The 24,194-nt window shown below is 40.8% G+C and overlaps 1 protein-coding gene across 4 annotated transcripts in view; it reads right to left on the bottom strand.

Moving 5' to 3' along the window:
• Nucleotides 1–6,316: 6,316 nt before the first annotated feature.
• The window catches only part of sfpq (splicing factor proline/glutamine-rich), a 39,381-nt gene continuing 21,503 nt past the window's right edge, over nucleotides 6,317–24,194 (bottom strand). The window contains exons 10-12 of one of the 4 annotated variants that reach the window (XM_056298747.1): nucleotides 14,199–14,253; nucleotides 8,058–8,144; nucleotides 6,317–7,321 (exon numbers count right to left, since the gene is read on the bottom strand). In XM_056298747.1, the coding sequence (XP_056154722.1) occupies nucleotides 14,227–14,253 (27 nt within the window). In that variant the 3' untranslated portion in view covers nucleotides 6,317–7,321; nucleotides 8,058–8,144; nucleotides 14,199–14,226. Of the gene's footprint in view, nucleotides 7,404–8,057; nucleotides 8,145–14,198; nucleotides 22,957–24,194 lie in introns of all 4 variants that reach the window. The other 3 variants (XM_056298746.1, XM_056298745.1, XM_056298744.1) reach the window with 3 other exon arrangements.

Here is a 24,194-nt window from a genome sequence, read left to right on the forward strand (position 1 = left end):
ATTTCGTGTCAAGCCTGTACGAGAATACACCTGAAAATAGTGTCTGATGTGACTATAACCTGAATTTATCGGTTGGCATAATTACATAAAGTATAATTTAGTGGTTCTTCTCTCTAGCCTTGAGCCTGATGATCTGCATTACTCAGAAGTTGCTCTCCCAGTTCTGTGAACACACATACACAAAAACACACAGCCTAACCACAAACTCTGGGGGGGGGGGGTGCCTCACTACCTGTGGGCAGCGGATGCCATCAATGATGCATGTCCATGAATCATGCATGGCTGAGACTAGTCAGGTGGACACCACCTACTTCCCACCCCCTTTGCCTCAGGTCAGCTTACAGAAGGGGGGGGCAGGTGGCAAAGAGACGGTTTGATTATTGACTGAAGCACCAGCAAATGTAGACATGACGCTTCTGGGTGTTCAATAACACCAAGCAGCAGGTACTTTAGGGATAAAGTAAGTTCATCATCACTTTCATATGATGCCTTACACCTGATATATCCATTATTTGGTGATCTTTCCTCTAATTTACAAGTTCTATACAGACTATACAGTATAACATATCCATTCTAGGTTAAAGACCGGCTTGCATAATTGTGCTTGTGCTTAGAATAAAAAGGTCTACTATTTGGGGGGAAAAAGACCCTCCCCATTTAGCAGGCTGACTATAGCGCCTAATGTACTGTAACCTCTGCTGCATTCAACTTTGGTTGATGAACAAAAATACGCTATGCATCTCCAACGTTTTTACTTACAAAACCAATTTAACATGAAAGAAATTAATTGTATAGAAAAAGCCATTCAGCCCTGACGGACCACTTCAGTGAACTAACTCAAAAATTCCCTTCACTTTTTTTGCACAGTTCGTACAGCCAACCTGCTTTTTTTTTAAACCTATACAGCAGATCCAAAATAATCAAACAGTGAAAAGTGACTCATCTCAATGATTAATAACACTGGACAACAAAGATTTTGCTTCCTGAACACTTTTGGGTGTATTTTATGGATTTGGGCTGCTGATCGGGAAAACCGCCTTAAAATTTTCCTATCACATACCATTTTAATAATAATAATAACCTTTGTTGCATGTTGTTGGGTGTATTTCTCCATCTCTTGTAAAAAAAAAAAGGAGATGGAGAAATACACCCAACGGATCCCGAGTAACGTCAGAATACAAGAACTACGGAAGATCGCACCACTTGGAACATCTCATATCCTAAGAAAGGCGCTATCCATCAAATAGACTTCTACCTCATTCTAACCCTAGGCCCAAGGAATGGGCCTGGTTGTTATGTTTTATTATGGCATGAAGTTAAAGGAAATTTGTATAATAATAATAATAATAATAAATTAAACTTAAAAAGGTATTATTAAGTATAGCACTTTTCTAACACTCCAAGTCGCTTTACAATAAGTGAATATTTATTGTAAAGCGTATTTATTGTTTATTGTTTTGAAGATATTACCTATTTTGGTGATTTCCTGCCGTATTTTAAGTCTACTAGTAATTGCCCACAAAGCAAGCTGTTTTGGTCAGTCCAAGCATGGGCATGCACTCAGTGTAGGTGCTATGCAAATGTTGTCTTAAGCATGCCTGGGCATGCTTAGTCAGGTTAGACCCTGGCAGACAGGCTATAAAAGCTGCTCACATTTACAGATGCTGTTTGGAAGCATGTTGATGTGCACGTTCTTCAGGCGATAGCATAGTGATTATACTTAACAATAGGATTTATTGTCTTCAGGGAGAGTTAATACAGCAGAAATGTCTCGTCAATGTTGCAACAGCTGAGATACATTCTGTTACATCTGTGGCGAGTATATACTTAAGGCTCAAAGACACACCATGGCTGCACTTATTAGGAAAGCCTATGAGCGCTACTTTGGATGTAAAATTGGTGACCAAGAGAAACCCTGGGCTCCTCACATTTGTTGTGCATCAGGTGCGGTCAACCTGAGAACCTGGCTCAGAGGTATTCGGAAGTCAATGCCATTCAGTCAGTCCCAATGACATGGCGAGAACGTTTCCCCAAATTCCAACGTGATACAGCAAAGCTGAAATTATTTTTGTGTTCAGCTTGACATTGTCTATCATAATCTCTATTATTATTTTTTTCAGGAAGCAAAACGTTTGAAAAATGTTGTCTAGTGAATTTGCTTGATTCGTGTTTGACCTCCATAGACCAGAGAGCAAGCCAAAGGGACGTCCGGTGCCTGGTGATTCATACAGAACAGAGCTGACCCACATTCGGTTTATTCCAGCTCCTTTATCCCGACTAGCTTCGGTTTATTCCAGCTCCTCTGTCCCGTCTAACAGCATGCAGCCTGGATCTGGTCTAGGGCGGTCAGCCAGGCTTGTCAAGGTCTGCAAAGACTTGGGGATTCACTTCAAGCAAGATTTCTGCAAAGCTGACAGAGAGGCTCGTGCGGCTGCTTGGCTGAAGATGGAGCAAGCCAGAGCTGCTGGGAAGAATGTGTACTACAGAGGACATGTGAGGTACATCAATGGTATTAGGGTTGCACTAAATTAGATGCTCTACAAAGCACTATGGTTAATGTACCTCACACTTTCAGAGATTTAAGAGTCCTTCCTTGGAAGCTCTTGTGTTAAAAGTATTATCTCAGGTTTTCTCTTTTGATACTTTATAATATTCTAAAAATTCTATTATCTGTTGCAGTTAAAGGAAGTTTTTCATGCACTTTATGAGGACTTCAGTTTGAAGGTCGGGTGAAAGTAAATAATATAAATCTCAATTTGCACTAGTTTTACAAAATTGCATTCTATTATTTACTTCCCTTTTTATTACTGATTAAAGTTATAAGTTCACTTAAAACACTTACTATAGAAGGACAAGAAGGTTGTGTTGTACAGTTTTATTACATTCAATAGTGTTAGATAGGGACAATACAATAGTGCTAATAATGTTCATCCTAAGCCTGGTAAAGACCCCAAATTGACACCTACACCTATAACCTTATTCAATAACGATTATACAATTTTAAATCATATTTATGACTGAAATCTGGTATCACACAAATTATCTCAGATACACAATCTGGTTTTATTGAGGGACAATCAATTCATAACAATACACGGGTTGTGCTTTACTTACTGGAATATAATCATTTAATTGAAGGATAAAGTTTTATTTTATTCTTTGATATTTTTTTTAAAGCGCTCGACACAATGGAACACAAATTTATTTTTAGTGCCTTAGAAGTATTTGGGTTTTGGAGAAAACATTATTGTGGTTAAGCTACTTTATAAGGATACTAATAGTAAAGTCTTATAACCACAAGTTACGTGTCCAAGATTCTCAATCAATAAAGGAATCAAACAGGGGTGCCCCATTTCTCCGTTATTATTTATCGCAGTAGTGGAAATACTCTCTATTCTTATAAAAACAAAATATACAGAAGTTGTCAGTGTTCGGCAAACAATTGGCATTTAGCCAACTGGCAGCGACAACCATATTTACAGTAAATAGTGACCAAATTACAAAAGTCCTCAAAACAATTTTTTTTCCCTAAGGCATCTGGCTTAAAATTAAACCTTTTAAAAAAAGTAATTTGTTGCCAATTCATTATTTCCCGCTACCTACAATTCATAATATCCCTGTTAAATCAACTGTTAAATACCTAGGCATACACATTACTAAGGATAATAACACTCTAGATAAATCTCAACATTTGGAATACTTTAGATAAATGTAAATCATATTTAAATCTCTGGTCTCAAAGGGACATCTCTATTATTGGCTGAATTTTCCTCACAAAAATTGAATGCCTTTCCAGATTCATTTACCCAGCCTACTCGTTGTCACTCTCCAAAAATGCAATGAAGTCTATAAACCAGGCTACAATTAATTACATTTGGAACAGGAAAACACACTACATCAGGAAAGGAATTATGGTTAAAGGATATGAGGAAGAAGGTCTTAAAGCCATTGCTGCAGATTCTATTAATGGCACTATTAAAATGAATTGGCTTTTTGAGAAATGAAAACACCCCATGGTTCCACATCCCAAACCATTTTTAGGAATTTAGGAGGCATTAACCGCCTCCTTAAATTTGACTATGACCTAAATAAGCTACCCATCAATTATCTGCCTTCCATCAACAGGTATTACTATCTACTACTACTTTTGGCTACCCCCGTTAGGGGTCGCCACAGCGGATCACCCGTTTCCATTTCTTCCTGTCTTCTGCATCTTCCTGTCACACCAGCCACCTGCATGTCCTCTCTCACCACATCCATAAACCTCCTCTTTGGCCTTCCTCTTTCCTGGCAGCTCCATATTCAGCATCCTTCTCCCAATATACCCAGCATCTCTCCTCCACACATGTCCAAACCATCTCAATCTTGCCTCTCTTGCTTTGTCTCCAAACCGTCCAACCTGAGCTGTCCCTCTAATACAATCATTCCTAATCCTAAATTTATTAATTTCTCTAATCTAACAAAAGAAAATGTTCTGTTTGGTGAACCTGTAAAAGATCCAACACGACCTGGCAATCAACACAATTATCCTTGGAAAGTTTTTATACATAGATTCATGAAAACAAAACCAAATTACTATATTTTTCATAAGCTGTGTCGTTACCTTTTCATCTCTGAGATGTATGGAGAAGGATGCGGTGAAACGTCGCAATTTAGTTGAGAAGCTTGACCTTGCAGAGGACCCCTAGCTCTCTCCCTACGCCCCTATTTTTTTTTTAAATTGCCGCTATTTTTTGTCTTTCTAATCTCTCGTTATACCTGTTAGTTTTGTATGTGCCCATTTAAGGTCCGTCTGTTGCCTGGATAATGGTCTGACACTGTGCCATGCCACTGTGTTGTAAATTTGCTTAAAAAAAAAAAAAACGTCCGCGGTGGCGTAGCGGTCTAAGCATCGGCTTGGTGTCGATGCAGTTGCCCACTGGGGACTGGGGTTCGCGCCCCGGTCTCGTCAGATCCGACTATGGCCGGACTCGATGAAGCAGCAGTCATTGGCAACGCTGTCTTCGGGAGGGGGGCGGAGTCGGCTTGTGTTCGTCATGTGAATGCGTCTCTGTGTGTGTCGGAAAAACAGTGGTTCGGCTTGGATTCGCCTTGTCACGAAAGTGGGGAGGCGCTTTCCTTCGAGACTGCCGGCCGGAGAGATGCAGTTGGCGAACGCATGCAATACGAGGGTGGGTGTTTGAATTAAAATAGGGATCAATTGGCCACTAAATTGGGGGGAAAAATCAGAAATAAATTAAAAAAAAAACACTGAAGAAACGTGACTAGCCTCATGGGACTTCCGTGCTGGGTTTACAACAGTTGTCAATCAAATGATCTGATTTCAGAGGACGGTGAGAATGTCTTTGTCATTTCAGTCTGACATAAAATGCATAAAGTTTGCCCTGTAGTGTTATTTACTAGCACCCTCATGACTCCAGGTGATTATGGCCCGAACCGGGCGCAAGTCCTCACTATGTAGGGCGGGATTCAACACAACACGGTGGATGGTTCACACACAGAATCCCCCCCCCCCTTTAAAAAAAAATATATAATCTACCCAAATAGGACACGAGTTTGACACAGGGTTAAGTCAGTTTCCAAATTTGTTCCGAGTCAGACATTATTATATGAAAATAACAATTTTGAAGCAGTGTTTCACAAGAGAGCTGTCTGGGCCGCTCTGTTGTTGGCAATACGTTCCTCGTTAAGATTGATGCTTCAAACTTCATATGCGTGCTATCAAGAGAATATTTAACTCATGGGGAGGAGGGGGGGCAATAAATCATTGGTAGCTTTCCCGTGTCAATCCAAGACCTAATTTGAGGCGACTGTCATCCCCCACATGAAAATGATAGAATGGGGCTTGCATGAGTGAGACGTCTGCCATCTTTTCTCTGCAGTAGGTTAACGTCATCATACTGGGTCACTTCTTAAACTAAGATTCAGGACGGCACTCCCACTGAAGCTGAAATCTGGATTTTCCCCCAATGATCAAGTGTTCTATCCATCTGGATCATGGAGTCAGGTTACATAACACTAATTGGTGTTTTTACCATTAAGACACTCCTCCATACACCTGTTGAGATTTTTGACCGGGTAGGACGAGCACTAGTGTTGCTGCAAACACCTTCCCACGCAAACATAATGACAATGTGGTGACGATTCTGTTGGGACAGGGGATTTTCCAATTCTACCAAGTGTTACAGATAAGTGTTCCCATGTACTTTGACGTAGCTTGTAATGTATTAGATTGTCTACGTTAGTTTTGGTCCAAGAATGGCATTTTTACAAGGGTGGGACTTCCTGCAAAATTACAAACCAGGCCAGAGGAATAGACAGGGAAATCACTTTAATACTTGTTTCAAGCACTAATGTTTTGGGCAAGACTGCCTTCTTCAGCATGGGAGAGGTGACATACCGGCATGTACACAGGTGTGATCCCTTGCCAACCAGGCACAACAGATAGAAAGAGTACATACAGGGCCGAGGTAATCAACAGGAAGATTCAGATGACAACCCAATGACAATTACCCTTTCAATTGTAGCTGTAAGTTACCTGGACATTTTAGCAAATAAACCACACAATGAGCATTACAGGATTCAGCCCCCAACTTTAACCTCAGTCTCGTCTGTGTTCCCATGTCTGATGAATTGTTCCCTCTCCAAAAAATCTTGTCCTCAGTTGCTCTTTAAAAAGAGGACCAACACTGGTTATTAGGTTACATTAACCGCAAAACAAGTACTGGGTGTAAAAAAGTTGACAGATGCAAATTTGGTGACAGAAAAGCTCCCATGAACAAGTGTTCGTGGGAACTTGCAAGGTTCATGTTCTTTGCAATCAAGTAACTAGGGGACAATCAAGCCAACATTTTTCAGAAATTCAAACAATACAGATTTAAAACATTTATTTTGAAAAAAAATGTACAGGAAAAAAAAATCATCCTTCTGGTAGCCCAGTGGCTATTGTCCTCTGCTGGCAGGTCCAGGTACTGCATTTGGACTGCAAACCAGTTATCAAGTAAGAGAGGCAGTTAAGATTAACTACTTTAGTGGAAATGGTAAATTTGATCATCCTTGATAAAACTGTATGATACAGTAAAATATGGACGGCACGATGGCCCAATGGTTAGCACTGCCTCTTTTTTCTTTCTTTCTTTCTTTCTTCTTTTTTTTTTTGCCTTACAGCAAGGTCCTGGGTTCGAACCCCAGGCTGTCCCAGGTCCTTTCTGAGTGGAGTTTGCATGTTCTCCCCGTTTCTACGTGGGTTTCCTCCAAGTGCTCCGGTTTCCTCCCACCATCAGAGACATGTATGTTAGGGTTGATACTCCTGTCTGTGCCCCTGACCAAGGCAATAGGAAGAAATAACTGGAGTTGGTCACCAGGCGCTGCACAGCGGCTGCCCCCTGCTCCGAGCTACACAGCTAGGATGGGTTAAATGCAGAGATTGAATTTCCTTGTATGTATGTACAATAACAAATATAGTGCATTCTATTCTACAATGCATCCTCTTTAGCACAAGATTAATTTATAAAATCACAAAGACAACTGCTAATCTAGGACTACCCAAATAATCAATGCAGTAGAATAACCTACATTTTTTTTCATAGGCTATTCTAACGGTTATAGGAGTGGCTGTGGGCCCTTCCCAGGAAGAATCGTCTTGAAGACTGACTGACTGTGCCTAGCAGCCAAATGTGAAATAAACCCAAAGCACAGCACATCTGAAGAGGTTGTGACAAAAAGGCAGACCAAGTTCATAAAGGATGCTACACTTACATCTACAGCTAAAATTCTGGGCCAGCCAGTTGTTTTGTTTTTTTCCAGGGTGGGGGGTCCTGACAACAGCTATAGTTTTCTGTTTAATTTCAAATGGATGTCTTGGATTTGGAGTGCTCAAACACCACGGCAGTTATTGTATAACCATGGCTGTCAAGAAGTTCAACAAAAACAGATCTTCAGGGCTATAACTAAGTATAGTTTACAAGTATCTCTTAACATTTGACTCGAATGTCTTGGCCAGCCAGCCAATCAGCCAACCTTGCACTATTTCAATGATAGGGTGCAGAGATATTAACCTGCGGGTTATTGTTCAGATGTCAGAACAGCTCTGTCCCTGGGTCCTCGATCGTTGCAGGGTTAACAAACGATGGTTTTCTGTGTACCTACAAAAGAACAAGGGAGACCAGGATATACAGGCTGTTGGTTCAGTATATAGTATATCATACTAATGACTAGAGTTGTTCCGATACCAATACCAGTATTGGAAATGCCTCCGATACTGCCTAAAATGCTGGATATGGTACGCGAGTCTATATGCGCTGATCTGATATCACGTAACTTAGCCCTGAAACAGGATCAACTTTAAAGTAGTTTTGCCCGGATAAAACTGCAGTTTTCCCAGAAATCAATTCTTCTTCGCCGCTCTAAAACAGTAGCCTACACAGCAAGTTGTGCTATGTTACCACTGGCAACTACCGTTTTAGAGCGGCGAAGAACTGATTTCGTGTAATTTAGTGTAACACAAGCAAAATGTCAGCAATTTGGGAATATTTTATACTGCAAAATCCCACCAGTAAAGCTGCAACGTGGACAGTATGCAAGGCTTTAGTTTCAAGAGGTGGCACTAGTGTTGCCAATTTTAACACCAGCAATCTTATAAAGTATTTGAAGACATGAGGAAAAGCACGATGACTTCAACAAGACAAAGGGGGCGGGGGGTGTATGAATTGCAGCAGCAAACCTTGAAAACCGCATTCCAATGATGCGATAAATTCCACAAAGACAGCCCAAAAGTGACAAAGATAACCAACAAACTTGTCAAATTCATTGTTCTGGACGACCAACCTGGTCATCGAAAACGTGGAATTCCGCCGCTTCATGGATCATTTGGAGCCAAGGTACAGTTTGCTAAATTGCAAATACATCTCCAACTGCCCTCCCCAAACTATACAAGACAGTGAGGGAACAAATTACATAGCCTAAAAGATGTGCAGGCGATTAGCTTTACAACAGACATTTGGAGCGCCAACGTATGCCCAATATCTTTGCTCAGTTTAACTGCACATTGGGCGGACATAGCTTTGACATTTGCTCTTCAAAGTGCGGTGCTGTAAGCAAACCAATTCCGTGCGTCGCATACTGGCATGTCAATTGCCGAAACAGTTGAAGGGATGCTGGTAAAATGGAACATCCCCAAGTCCAACGTTCATGTTCAAGTCTGTTTTATGCCATAAGCAATCATCAGCTGTCAATAAAGCTACTCGAGGAAAGGACATACCATTTACTGCCTCGTCATGCACATCACGTGCACAACGTCCAATACGTAAGGGAGAGGTGCGACATTCAAAAACATGCGATCGCTAACGATTCAATTTGCTGGCGCCCCGGTGTTGGCCATCAGACCTCTGGAGCTTGTTCAGAAAACTGCAGCTCGTCTGGTGTTCAACCACCCTAAGTTCTCCCACACAACTCCCCTTCTCATGTCCCTACACTGGCTCCAAGTAGCTGCTCGCATCCAGTTTAAGACTCTGGTGCTAGCCTACAGGGCAGCGAAAGGAACAGCTCCTTCCTATCTCCAGGCCATGGTCAAGCCCTACACCCCCACCCGACCACTTCGCTCTGCTGCCCCGGGACAAATGGTTGCCCCGTCGCTCAGAGGCCCCTGCTGCCGATCGACCCGGTCACGGCTCTTTTCTGTCCTGGCCCCACAGTGGTGCAATCAACTCCCCACTGATGTCAGGACAGCGGAGTCGCTGCCCATCTTTCGGCGCAGATTGAAAACTCACCTCTTCAAGAACTACTACCCTGTTACCTACTCTTAGCACTTATTGTATTCACTCATTTAAGAAAAAAAAAATCTCTTTCTTGCGCTTTTACTTTAGCACCGGTTTTGCTCAGTAGTTCTCCTAATTTCCTAAGTTAAATGCACTTATTGTAAGTTGCTCTGGATAAAAGTGTCGGCTAAATGACTGTAATGTAATGTAATTGGGGGGGGGGTGGTATTCGTCTATGGGTATGATTTACTTATAATTACAAAATAGGTGCTTATATCTATGTCTGCAATTGCTGGCCAATTCATTTCTGTTATTCAATGTGGACATTTCTGGTTTGCAAATGATAAAATATTTTTCAGTTAGACATAGATTACACATTTTACTACTGGTTGAATATGCTTTGTTGTTTGAGAGGATTTTCCAGGTGGCTGAATAATTAATGTTTCTGTCCACCAATGACCAAATATATTTGGTCACTGGCGGACAGAAACATTAGATAATTAGCTACCAAGAAATGTTAGATAACTAGCTACCAAGTTATCTACCAAGCTACGGTGACGAGAAATGACAACGGCAAAAAAGAGACATACATTGGTCTAACAGAGGGAACACTCAAAAAGAGGTTTAATGCACACATGTAGCTTTAGAAACAACCGTTTAAAGAATCTAACAGCTTTAAGACTTTATATTTGGTCACTGGTGGACAGAAACAGTAATTATTCAACCACCTGGAAAATCCTCTCAAAAAACAAAGCACATTCAACCAGTAGTAAAATGTGCAATCTATGTCTAACTTTAAAATATTTTATCATTTGCAAACCAGAAATGTCTATATTGAATAACAGAACGAATTGGCTAACAGTTGCAGACATAGATATAAGCACCTATTTTTTAATTATAAATAAATCATGCCAATAGACAAACCCACCCCCCCGTTGGCGATCAAGTTTTTGAATTTTTGAATGTAGGCACCTCTCCCTTCCCCATTGGACACTGTGCACGTGATGTGCATGACAAGGCAGTAAATGGTATGTTCTTTCCCGTGTGGCTTTATTGACAGCTGATGATTGCTCATGGCATGAAACAGGCTTGTACTGTCTCATAAAGAATTTACTTGACTCACTGGATTATTTTGCTCATTTGTTGAGTCCTTTCCCTACCGTTGAGTGTTCCTTTTAACAAAGTTATATATATATATATATATATATATATATATATATATATATATATATATATATATATATATATATATAAACCCAATTCCAATGAAGTTGGGACATTGTGTAAAATGTAAATAAAAACAGAATACAATGATTTGCAAATCCTTTTCAACCTATATTCAATTGAATACACTACAAAGACAAGATATTTAATGTTCAAACTGATAAAACTTTATTGTTTTTTTTACAAATATTCACTCATTTTGAATTTGATGCCTGCAACACGTTCCAAAGAAGCTGGGACAGGGTCATGTTCACCACTGTGTTACACCACCTTTCCTTTTAACAACACTCAATAAGCGTTTGGGAACTGAGGACACCAATTATTGAAGCTTTGTAGGTGGAATTTTTTCCCATTCTTGCTTGATGTACGACTTCAGTTGCTCAACAGTCCAGGGTCTCCGTTGTTGCATTTTGCGCTTCACAATGCGCCATATATTTTCAATGGGAGACAGGTCTGGGCTGCAGGCAGGCCAGTCTAGTACCCGCACTCTTTTACTACGAAGCCACGCTGTTATAACACGTGCAGAATGTGGCTTGGCATTGTCTTGCTGAAATAAGCAGGGACGTCCCTGAAAAAGACGTCGCTTGGATGGCAGCATATGTTGCTCCAAAACCTGTATGTACCTTTCAGCATTAATGGTGCCTTCACAGATGTGCAAGTTACCCATGCCATGGGCACTAACACACCCCCATACCATCACAGATGCTGGCTTTTGAACTTTGTGCTGATAACAATCTGGATGGTCCTTGCCCTCTTTAGCCCGGAGGACACGACGTCATTGATTTCCAAAAACAATTTGAAATGTGGACTCGTCAGACCACTAAACACTTTTCCACTTTGCGTCAGTCCATCTCAGATGAGCTCGAGCCCAGAGAAGCCGGCGGCGTTTCTGGGTGTTGTTGATATATGGCTTCGCTTTGCAGAGTAGAGTTTTAACTTGCACTTGGAGATGTAGCAGCGAACTGTGTTAACTGACAATGGTTTTCCGAAGTGTTCCTGAGCCCACGTGGTAATATCCTTTACAGAATGATGTCGGTTTTTAATGCAGTGCCGCCTGAGGTATCGAAGGTCACGGGCATTCAGTGTTGGTTTTCAGCCTTGCCGCTTACGTGCAGAGATTTGTCCGGATTCTCTGAATCTTTTGATGATATTATGGACTGTAGATGATGACATCCCTTAATTCCTTGCAATTGTACGTTGAGAAACGTTGTTCTTAAACTGTTGGACTATTTGCTCACGCAGTTGTTCACAAAGTGGTGAACCTCGCCCCATCCTTGCTTGTGAACGACTGAGCCTTTCAGGAATGCTCCTTTTATACCCAATCATGACACTCACCTGTTTCCAATTAACCTGTTCACCCGTGGAATGTTCCAAACAGGTGTTTTTTGAGCATTCCTCAACTTTCCCAGTCTTTTGTTGTTTTGGAACGTTGCAGGCATCAAATTCAAAATGAGTGAATATTTGCAAAAAACAATAAAATCATTTTATTCTATTTTTATTCACGTTTTACACAACGTCCCAACTTCATTGGAATTGGGGTATGTATATGATATTTTTAAATTCAGCGGTATCGGATTGGTACTCGGTATCAGCAGATAAGGAAGTTTGGGTATCGGAATCAGTATGGGGACAGAAAAAAATGGTATCGGAACATCTCTACGAATGACTAATTCAAATGAATTCTCTACTAAGACTAATCATGTCTGAATATATAAAAAGGTAGCAAAGTACATGTGTAGTAGATGTCAGTTTACAGGTCACTAAAAATCAAATGCATCACTTTTAACAGGGAACATACACAATAATGAAAAATTGCACTTTTCAAAGTTTGTCAAGCTGAGGTACTCCAAAATGGTTGTGTATGGTTGTGAAATCAACACATTGCATCAATGTATATTGGCTTCAGAAATTATTCAGACCCCTTCACTTTTTGCACTTTGTGTTGCAGATTTAATCTTAAATTGATAAAACTGCCATTTTGGCCGATCAATCGACACTCAATATCCCATAATGAAAAAGTGAATACTTGAGAAATTTTGCTAATATTTATTAAAAAATAAAAAATCACTCATTCAGACCCTTATTCAGTACTTTGTAGAAGCCCCTTTGGCAGCAATTACAGCTTTGAGTCTTTTTGGTTAAGTCTCTACAAGCTTTGCACACCTGAATTTGGGCAGTTTATCCCATTCTTTCCAGCAGATCCACTCAAGCTGTCAGATTGGATGGGGTGAACTGCCGTCTTCAGGTCTTTCCACAGATGTTCTATGGGGCTTAAGTCTGGGCTTTGGCTGAGCCACTCAAGGACAGTCAAGACTCGCCCCGAAACCACGCTAGCGTTGTCTCGGCTGTATGCTTTGGGTCATTGTGTTGTCTGAGGTCGCGTGTACTCTGAAGCAGGTTTTATTCAAGGACCTGTATTTGATTGCAATTCATCCTTCCCAATTCTGACCAGCCTACCTGTCCCTGCTGCTGAGAAACACCCCCATAGCACGCTGCCACCACCATGCTTCACTGTAGGGATGGTATTAGCCAGGTGATGAGCAGTGCCTGTGATGGCCCAGCGGCCTGTCCAGGGTGTCTCTCCACCTGCTGCCCAATGACTGCTGGGATAGGGTCCAACATCCCCGTGACCCTGAGAGCAGGATAAGCGGTTTGGATAATGGTTGGATGGATGAGCAGTGCCTAGTGTTTGATCTAAGTGCTTGGAGTTCTGCCCAGGAGTTCAGTTTTTGTGTCATCAGACCAGATAATATTTTTCCTCATGCTCTCAGCGTCCTTTAAATGCCATCTGGCAAACTCCAAGTGGGCTGTCGTATGCCTTTCACTCAAGAGGGGCTTCCGTCTAACTGCTCTATCATAAAGGCCTGATTGATGGGAGTGCTGCGGAGATAGTCATCCTTCCAGCAGGTTCGTCCTTCTGGCAGCAAACAGGAGGCACCTGACCAAAATTGTGCCACGGCAAAGGATCCGAATACTTATGTAAAAGAGATTTCAGTTTTTAATTTAATAAATTGGGGGGGGGGGGGAATCAAGACATGTTTTCACTTTGTCACTTTAGGTTATTGAGTGTAGACTGATGGGCAAAAATTTCAAATTTATCGATTCAAAATTAAATCTACAACACAATAAAGTGTGTAAGAGTGAAGGGGTCTGAACATTTTCTGAAGCCACTATCCATAATAAGGCTCATCTACAGCATTAAACATCAAATGGTCTTACCAGTAAAACTGATCAAGACTGATTGGTCTCAGCCTCCTTCCATCCCTCGAGACTCCTGCGGTGAGAGAGAAACAATGAGACCCTAGTAATAAACCTGTCAGGACTTCTATTCTATCACTGATTAGTATGCTATAGTAGGGGTTATTGTGTGCATGTAGGCAGTGACCTGAAATTATGTGGAGGCTAAAAGAGAACACATTTTTTAATATTGTATTTCTCAAGCTGGAAGATGTTACAAGCATGCATTAGATGTACATATATATGTAAGTAACTGTTGATGTGCTCTGTAATTTTGTAAATTAAAATACAGTGAGTAAAATACAGTAATCTTGGACTGGAGACACTGAGGTGGATTCATTTGTTTTCCTGGAACATCAGAGGGGACAAGACAAATGCATGACGACCGCGACAACTCAAAATCTCTCACCAACCTCTGGAAGACGTATGTTCTCGTACAAAGCAAGGTCAACTTGGCACATGACACTTCAGGGACATCCCTGTAAACCCCTTATGAGCTGGAAGATGCTCTTCTACAGAACAGTAAACCTTGACAGTACTATACTTAGTCTTATACAGCATCTGGCAGACATCGGGCAAAGCCCTCTTAAATGTGGCCATAGAAGGCCAAGAGGGTAGTTCTGGCATCACACTCTGAGGCAGGAAAGTAAGTGTTTGGCAAGACTCAAGAATGTAGAAAAAGGGAATGGTTCACAGTGCAGATGGACACAACAGCCCCTAGGAGCTGCGTTCAGTGCATTACCCAACGTAATGTAGTTTGTTGTTCCACAAACACTTCGGTATGACAGCTGTTGAGGACTACATACTCCAGGTAGTGGCACAAACTTCTAACTGCTCCAAGACAGTTCCAACATGGAAGCCACACAACAGAATTGCTTAAAAGCCACATGAAACGGCATTAAGGGCATCACGTGCTTCCGCGATGTGACACATTTCCAAAAGAGACAGACCATTTTGGTGGGATTTAATAAGGGGCAGGCAGTAGATTTGATGTCCACCGGAAATCAACTCCAACACTAGCCATGGAGTTTTGGGGGAGATATATATATATATATTTTTTTCTTCCCTTTTTAAACGGGAACCACCAAAGACGCAACTTCAACTCATGATAATGCCGAGCGTGGACACATGCGTTAAGATTTTTGGACATTTTTCTCGATGCCTGCCCAAAAGTGCAAAGAGATGCAATTATGGATTTGATGACTTTCAGAAATAATTTTTGTCTAAAGAAATAAAAAGGCAATATTTTCCTTTTAATTTTTTGGCACATAATTATAGATAAATGATGAAGAAGAGACACTGTTCATTTCATGTGGTCTTTAAGTCCTAAAAAGTTGAGTATTACCCATTTCAAAATAAACTGGTCACTGGCATGACGAGTAGCGTGAAGTGAGACAAGCGGACTGGAATAATATAGGAGCAGACTAATGAGAACGTAAAAGAGGAACCGAACCGACTGCAATATTTAGCGTATTACTTGTTCTATGGTGCCGAGTACAGAAAAGTCTTTGAAAAGGTTGTACATACATTAAGCTGGCCTTGACATTCTTTCTGCAAATACTGATGGGGAAACACAAGACTTTATTTTCTTTCCATCAATCATCCGTCACTTGCCCCCCCCCCAACCAGGACTGGAATTCAACACCAGCCAAATATTGGGGAGAACAAATACTCAAGTTAGAATACTCACAAATGAGTGTGTCGGAAATACCAGCCACTCTGAAAGGCAGCCAGCCATAATCTCGGTGACAAAACGTTCATGTAAAAAAGTCAGGTGGCTTATAAAATTCTTTAGAGTAACAGCGAGTATTCAGAAATAAAACAAATTCTACTAATATGTTTAGTTGGTGAACAGTTGGAATTGTCCACTAATCTTTCGTTATACCGTAGGTGAGGGCCAATATCTATTGTTAGTCTAGTCTTGCTGAACCAGAAATCAGAAATGGTAAAAAAAATGTTAAGTTCTTCTGAATGACTGTATAACCACCGGTCTGCATCGAGTTAGGGGAAAAAACTTATAAGTGAAATGAATCAAATCCTGGAGAGTAAGCTGGACCTTTGACATAATCAGAACAGCGCCATGTTGTCCTCCCATTAGGACCCTCAAGTGGTAAATAACAGTGATAAAAGATTAAAACCTAGGCCTCGCTAAAACACACTGGCTGATCTGCAGTCAGTCCTTCACCTCAGCTGCTGATCAACAAGAGGTTTCACTAGTGGCACTGCCAGAAATGCATGTCCAAAAGCAAACCTCTTAAGTGATCATCAATTGCGATAGGACTTCAAACCTTAAAACAATAGTCATTAGGTGAGTGGAATCACTTATCTTAACCCAACAACTGGATGATTTGGGCTTTGGGGGAAAAATGTGTTGCAATGATTGTCATTTTTAGTTATAGTTTTATTATATATTTTTAAAAAAAATCTATGTATAAAATCAAGACAAGTGACTACTTAAATTAACTGAGCATTACATCAAAACAAGTCCACCTCCCACAACCCAGCCTCCGAAAAAAACCTTCCAATAAAAATACACTAGTTACTGAAGGCATGACAGGACAAAAATATACACTGTGTGATGCATGGGTTTGAATATTGATGCACATTTACTTTCAACACAAAGGATTTTCATGAACGGGGTCAACATCAGAAACGCCCTTCCCACCCCGAGCAACCCAAAAGGTATTATGCCTTTTTCAATTAACTGCAAGCAGTACCCAACCCACTACTACATCCACTTGTTTCTTTGCATTTCTGGAGTTATTTCACAATCCAAGGTGGGGGGAAAAAATTGCTCTGGCCACAGAAGACAACTTCTGTCTTGGCTAGGACATCACATGCCTCGACAGCTCAATGATGAACCAGTTACTCAGCCCTTTTTCCTTGGTACATACAGCTTCAGTTCGATCATGAAAGCTCAAGTACCGTAAACCACAGACACACACACACACACACACACACACACGTTTTGCACAAGCTAACACTGTTTTGCCATGTGTACACAAAAAGAGGGAGGAGGATAGAGATCTGCACTGTGATGCCATTCTTCACAAGTGTGATGCCAGAAGCCCTACAAGTGTCACAGAAGTGACAGAGCATGTGAGAAAAACAAAGACAGAGCAGTTAAGTTGTGAGGTGGGTGGATGGGGGGCAATTTGTGGAATTTTAAAATCGTAAACATGGATGGGCCACTTACCTTACTTCTTCAGCTGAGATCTGTGTAAGCATACCTCTGGCTGTAGTGCAAACAAGTCCAGGCTTTACTGTCCACTGACTCCTGCAGAACTACTCATCCTCAACGCAACCCAATTGCCGGGGAGAGCCTCTACTGTGGAAAGGGGCAGTCTGCCTGCGACAAGCTGGCTGACAGCAGCTACTACACCCCTCATGTACCCAAAGACATGCACTATGCACTCACATCACATATGCACACACGCAGAACAAGCCATTCACTCATCAACAGTAATGTGTACGGACGGGTCTCTTGCAGGGCAGAAAGGATGAACTGTCTAAATGATCTACGGCAGACACTTAAAATTCAACTTAATTTAAAATTTGCCCCCGAAACAAGAATTTATTTTCAGGTCTAACGGTGGATGGTGTTATTAACCCTTCCAATTGAATATTGGATTAGTTGTCCCTTCTCAGTTTCATTAATATATACTCTGGCTTTGAAAAAAACCATTTCGAATAATCTGTGAAGGAAACTGGAACATCAGTGTGTGCCTGTACAAAATTTTGCAATTACCACTGCACGACACCAGCTCTACATTAAAAACTGTTGAGCTGGCATCCGGGTAGCGTGGAGGTCTATTCCGTTGCCTACCAACACGAGGATCACCAGTTCGAATCCCCGTGTTACCTCTGGCTTGGCTCGGTATCCCTACAGACACAATTGGCCATGTCTGTGGGTGGGAAGCCAGATGTGGGTATGTATCCTGGTCGCTGCACTGGCGCCTCCTCTGGTTGGTCGGGGCGCCTGCTCGGGGGGAGGGGGAACAGCGTAAATCCCCCCCACACACTACGTCCCCCTGGCGAAACTCCTCACTGTCAGGTGAAAAGAAGCAGCTGGTGACTCCACATGTATCGGAGGAGACACATGGTAGTCTGCAGCCCTCCCCCAGATCAGCAGAGGGGGTGGAGCAGAGATCGGGACGGCTCGGAAGAGTGGGGTAATTGACCGGGTACAATTGGGAGAAGAAGGAAAAAAAAAGGGGGGGGGGGAAGCAAGGAAAAAAACTTGGTGATAGGGGCATCCTTATCCTTCCCCCATGCTGATAGTTTTTGACGTCCATGAATGTGTTTGGCATAATGCCAGTAAAATCTTTGGCAACTCAAAAGTAGGATGGCCAAATGCTGATTTTTATGACAAACATTCTAATGAGACCAAGCTACCAACAAGAATAGATCACAATTTGTTCAAATTTGTGGACCAACATCAACTTGCCAAAGTCAATGTATTTTTCAGATGTGGAAATACTATTCAACAAGGCCAGGTCAAATAGGGGTCTTACTCAAAACTTAAGGTGAATGGTCATCTGACTAAACCTCTGGGTACCATCGATTTAGGATTTTGTGGTTTCAAAGTTCCCCTCTTAGTCCACAATCTTTTAAGATGATCAAACCTGTTAAAGAAAAAATGTACATAACACCAAAACAGACATGACATTTATATGTTTTACAGATTTACATTTTATAGTTTCTAATTACCAATTCCAAATATTAGTCCTCAATGTTGTGTGACGTTTTCAAATATCTAAGGGATGACGGACGCTTTTCTAATGAATAGCCAAATGTTTAAGAAATTTGCTGATTGAATCTTCTCTCTGTACACAAAATATTACCACATACCTGATGTTTAAGCTCTTTGGCTGCATAGTGATTATCCTTTTTCAGATCTACAATGTTTAAAATCATGCAGTTGTGGTTCCGACTCAGGGGTCTTCTCCCTTCTACAGGCTGCGTTTTCAGATATGTGAAGGCTTTGCTTCTACAGGATGCATTTGAAGCAGGCAAACGTCTTGGAGCTAAATTTTGTTGAGGAAGTCAAACCATTCAACCTTCTCTCAGTGTGTAAGTGCACTAGGGGTGTTACAAAGATTTTCAGCTAAAAAGCAACCAATTGCCAATATTAAGAAAGTTGGCAAAAGTGGCCCTTGGAAACGCATCAAGTAAACCACAAAATTGACATTTTAAAGTACCAGAACTGCTTTGCCACACCATGGTATTGATCTTCATGTAAATGCAATTTTCAAAGCCCGTGTATAAATTTGTGGGAAGAAAAAAAAAGTTGTTTCCATGCCTTCAGTTTCTTCAAGGATTATAGACATGCGTCCAAGTCTACTGTTGGAGCGGTTATGAGAATACATGTTATAGTTTAACTTCTTATGTTTCTGGTCACAGATGCTTACATGGAACATGAAAAAATTTCATCAATTCTCCAAAAATGGTTCTATAAATTACATACAGCATAGCTGAGGGGAATGCAATTCAATTTGCATGTGTGGTCCTTTTCAATGTAAATTTGATGTGTGTTGTGTACTGTGAATAAGGAACACATTTCATCTTTAAGAATAAAGTTGAATTATCTTCCATTCAATCAATCAACTTGCATTTTATATAGCGCTTTTAGTTGTAGTGATGTGTAATGATTTTGTCCAAGTCATTCTATATATCAAAGGGTGAAAGATTGTTAAATTCATATATATTTATTGTAAAATCATCTGAGTGGTCTCCGCCAATTAATAGTACTGTTTATAGCTGTAAAAGGTACTTGAAAATGAGAAATGTCAAAGAATAAAGTTGCTCAAAATTTGTACCTACCAGAGCCAAAAGTCTCTTTACTACCCTTATGTCCCCAATGTATTGTTACCTAATTTATCAAGCTAGCATCTTAATTAACTTTATTACAAAAGGCAATTGAACACAAATCTTGTTTGCCAAATCTTTGCTTTTTATCACCAACAACAAAGCACATCTGAAGCAGTTTCAAGCATTTGGCAAGAGCATGAAACGTGAAAATTAAATCTGTCCCCTTGTTCCAATTTTTGTTTCATTTAAACCGGAGTCACTTGTCAACAAGCAAGCCTGAATCTTCACTTCATGAAGTCTGGCCGCTATCCAACACATGTGCCAACTGAAAAAAAATCCTTCGGTGTCATTTATCCTCACCTAGAAATTGGAATGGAATTGGCTTGTCAATGTAGAATATGGGTATGTTCCACTCCAAAATAATGAGCTTTTTCCAAAGCTGCTTTGTATTGAGCTTTTGTTTTAATGTTTTGGAAATCCCTGCAAAATTGCTCTCCAATATATCAAGCACAATGAATGTCCTGGTTAAGCTTTACCTCTACAAAAGACCATTTTTGGGTTTTAGGGAATATTACCAATCTAGCACAATACTGAAGCCCCCCCGTATGTTTGGAAAATTGGAAAAGTATTCCATTTTTGACAAATATAGAAGAATCATAGCATCGGTTCTATTTATATCCTAATCTTTGTTGGATAAATGTGGCATTAGACAAAACATTTTTATTATTTTGCCTCTTTCTGTGAAGCTCTCATGCCATACACACAGCAGGTAAGTACTTTTGTGATAGTCAAAGTTCACCCTAACTGATCCTATCCACACAAATTATGGTTATTTTTTCCATGTTCTTTAAGGGGATATTTCTCAGATGCCTACTGGACACTGGTCATTTGCCCCAGATGAACAGATCACTCACACAGTCAGTCAATTTTAAACAAAGCCATGAACCGTGTTTATATGTGTGAGATTTATGCAACAAACAGTTCAAGTCCAGCTACCAAGACGTTATTCCTGAAAGCAATTTTAGTTCCAATAATCCAATCAGCAAGCATTTCAAATTCATTCCATGTCCATAATTCACTACTTTCTGACTAAACTGTTACACCAGTAATCCAACAACATGATCCTTGGATTCACAGGTACATAAAGGACAAAGTTGAATTTGTTCTAAATTACGGGCACACCTCCTGGGTTTAAGATTTAACCTTAATCCTGGGTTTACGATTTAACCTTACTAGCTAAATTCAACCATTAGGGGGGAAAATAATGAAAAAATGTTATCAGGATTTTGAACGAGACTTAAATATGACTGGCGGCCTTAAAAAGGTCTGAGCATGTAATTACTCAAAAGCAGGAAGCCATTCAACTGGAGTTAAACCAGGAATCCTGGTTGACATGGGAATATTAAGTATATCTCGTATTTTACTCTCACAAGAATGTGGTATAACTGGGGCAGCATCCGGGTAGCACAGCGGTCTACTCTATTGCCTACCAACACAGGGATTGCCGGTTCAAATCCCCGTGTTACCTATGGCTTGGTACAGACACAATTGGCTGTGTCTGCGGGTGGGAAGCTGGATGTGGGTAAATGTCCTGGTCACTGCACTAGCACCTCCTCTGGTCAATGTAGGCACCTGTTCGTGGGGGAGGGGGAACTGGGGGGAATAGCGTGATCCTCCCACGTGCTATGTTCCCCTGGGGAAAACTCCTCACTGTCAGGTGAAAAGAAGCGGCTGGCGACTCCACATGTATTGGAGGAGGCATGTGGTAGTCTGCAGCACTCCCCGGATCGGCAGAGGGGGTGGAGCAGCGAAGGAAGGGTGGGGTAACTGGCCAGGTACAATTGGGGGGGGGTATTGAAAAGAAAAAGAATTTGGTATAATTAAAATTGCACCATGACCATTAACGAGTTGCATTTTGACAATAGAAACTGCAACACAAGATATAAAAATGTAGCTGCTTGCAGTGACTTTAGGTAGTATGTGTTTCAAATCTAACTGATGTGAAGGATACACAATTTTCAACTTGCAACTGTGCCGTTTGCACCGATTGTCCTAATTGAGTCCTTGGATCCATTAAGACCAACCTGCTAAACTTCAGTTTTTTTCCCCCAAATATTATTTTTGGCACTTTCCATCTTTATTTGATAGCGATAGTCGAGAGAAATACAGGGGACAGAGAGGGGATGACATCCAGCAAAGGGCCCAGGCCGGATTCGAACCCAGGCCGCTGCGGTAAGGACTCAGCCTTATGTAGTACGCGCTCCACCAGGAGAGCCACGGGGTGCCCCTAAATTTCAGTTTTACACAATAATTATAATACATTGTCGAAAAATTCTAAAATGTTTCTATCCAGATGATTTCTAAGAACTAATGTTAATGTGTGCTCAATTGTTTCAAGAAGGAATACTGCTGTGAAATTATCTGGATATAAATGTTGTAACTTGTTCAGAATAAATGTTAAAGGATTTTTTTCTGATAGAACCAATTAAGGTCTTTATTGTGATACATGCTTTTACTTCAAACTTATGGCACAAAACACAGCCATAGATAGAAAGGCGAGAGTGTTACAATTATCAATTCACGACGACTCACAGAGCATGACACAACTAAAAAGTAAATACAATGGATCACAGGTGTATCACCTTTTATCACTACTCAAAATACAAAATAAAAAAGGAATATCAAACTTGCCATCAAATGAATAAGTTTTCAGGGCTAAAATGCAGAAGAACTTAAATACAACAGATTTGACTCAATAGGTTTGCTTCAGAGAATCTACACAAATGATGCCGCTAGTGATACAGACGCCAAGCAGCCTTTAAAAGCGGGGTTTCTTGGCAGGTCCATCAAACTCCTCACGGACCCTGCCAAACCCTGGGTTACCAGGACCCATTCCCCTGGGACCACCCTGAGGGAAGCGCTCATTGCGCTATGAGGATCAATTTGCCAAGGAACCAGATTTGGTTTGGGTTGCGGGTGTGGGAGTGTCAGTGTGAGCACAAAGTTCATTGTCAGGTCCGTTGGCATGGGGAAGGGGTAAAGGGTATGGCGAAGAAGATTTTAAAAAAAAAATTTTTTTTTATGTTTGTTGGCAGAATTATAACACAAACAGCAGGTGAAACAGCCGAAGGTACCATTCGTTCCGTTATGAAGGTCCACAGGTGCCACAGGTTACATACGGAGAAGGAAGAAAAGGGTAATGCTTTCGTTAGTCATTGCCTCCCTAACATGTTCTTCAGTGCATGCCAACAATCTCCACTCCTGGCATAAGGTGCAGAATTTTGTTTATGCTAACCAGTGGCACCTCTTCACCAACATGAAATGTGTACTCTTCTGAGTGGATGAGATTAAAGGGTGGATTACACCAAAAGGGTTTGACCTTTTGTATGGCTTAAATCTTAAATTTAGCAGTTAATTCTGTTGAACCTAACTTAATCACTAGAACGACCGGGATTTCACTCCTACCTAAAACGACTATGGGCAGTCAAATTGACGGCCCGTTTTAAAACCCCATATTCTGTCAAGATAATATCCTTATTGAGATATTAATGTATTACATGTGTTAGTATGTCTGTTATATTTTAACAACTATAATACTATTTTTAAACATTTTAAACTTCAGAGAGACATGGTCGAACTTGAATAGCAAAATTGAAAATGTGAAAATATTACCCGAAAAACAAAATCGAAAACACATATTGCTAATCTAACAAACGTAACAATGCATATAAAAAGTGAAATGTAAAAAGAGAACTGAAATTAACTATTGAAACAGTCCCAAACAACGACCGGAACTTAAAAACTACTAGAACGACCATGGCCCGTCAAAATGACTGCCCGCGGTTTTTAAACCCTATATTGCTCCAACATCCTGCGACCTGAATTCAGATAAGCGGCTTGGATAATAGATGGATGGATATTCTGTCAAGATAAATACCCAATTGAGATATTCCTGCATTACATGTTAGTGTGTCTGTTAACAAACCACTGACACCAAAATTAACATCTTAACAACTTTAATATAATTTTTCAAACAATTTAAAATCGTCGCTGTCCAACGCCTGTAAATACTGCAATGTCGCAGTGGTAGTCATGGTGCGCTGAAATGTCATCTGTAACCAGACACGTTGCCAATAATCAAAATCAAGTTTAGACTGTTACTCTGCA

Source organism: Lampris incognitus, chromosome 18, assembly GCF_029633865.1.
Source record: "Lampris incognitus isolate fLamInc1 chromosome 18, fLamInc1.hap2, whole genome shotgun sequence".
In the NCBI taxonomy this organism is placed as follows: Eukaryota; Metazoa; Chordata; class Actinopteri; order Lampriformes; family Lampridae; genus Lampris; species Lampris incognitus.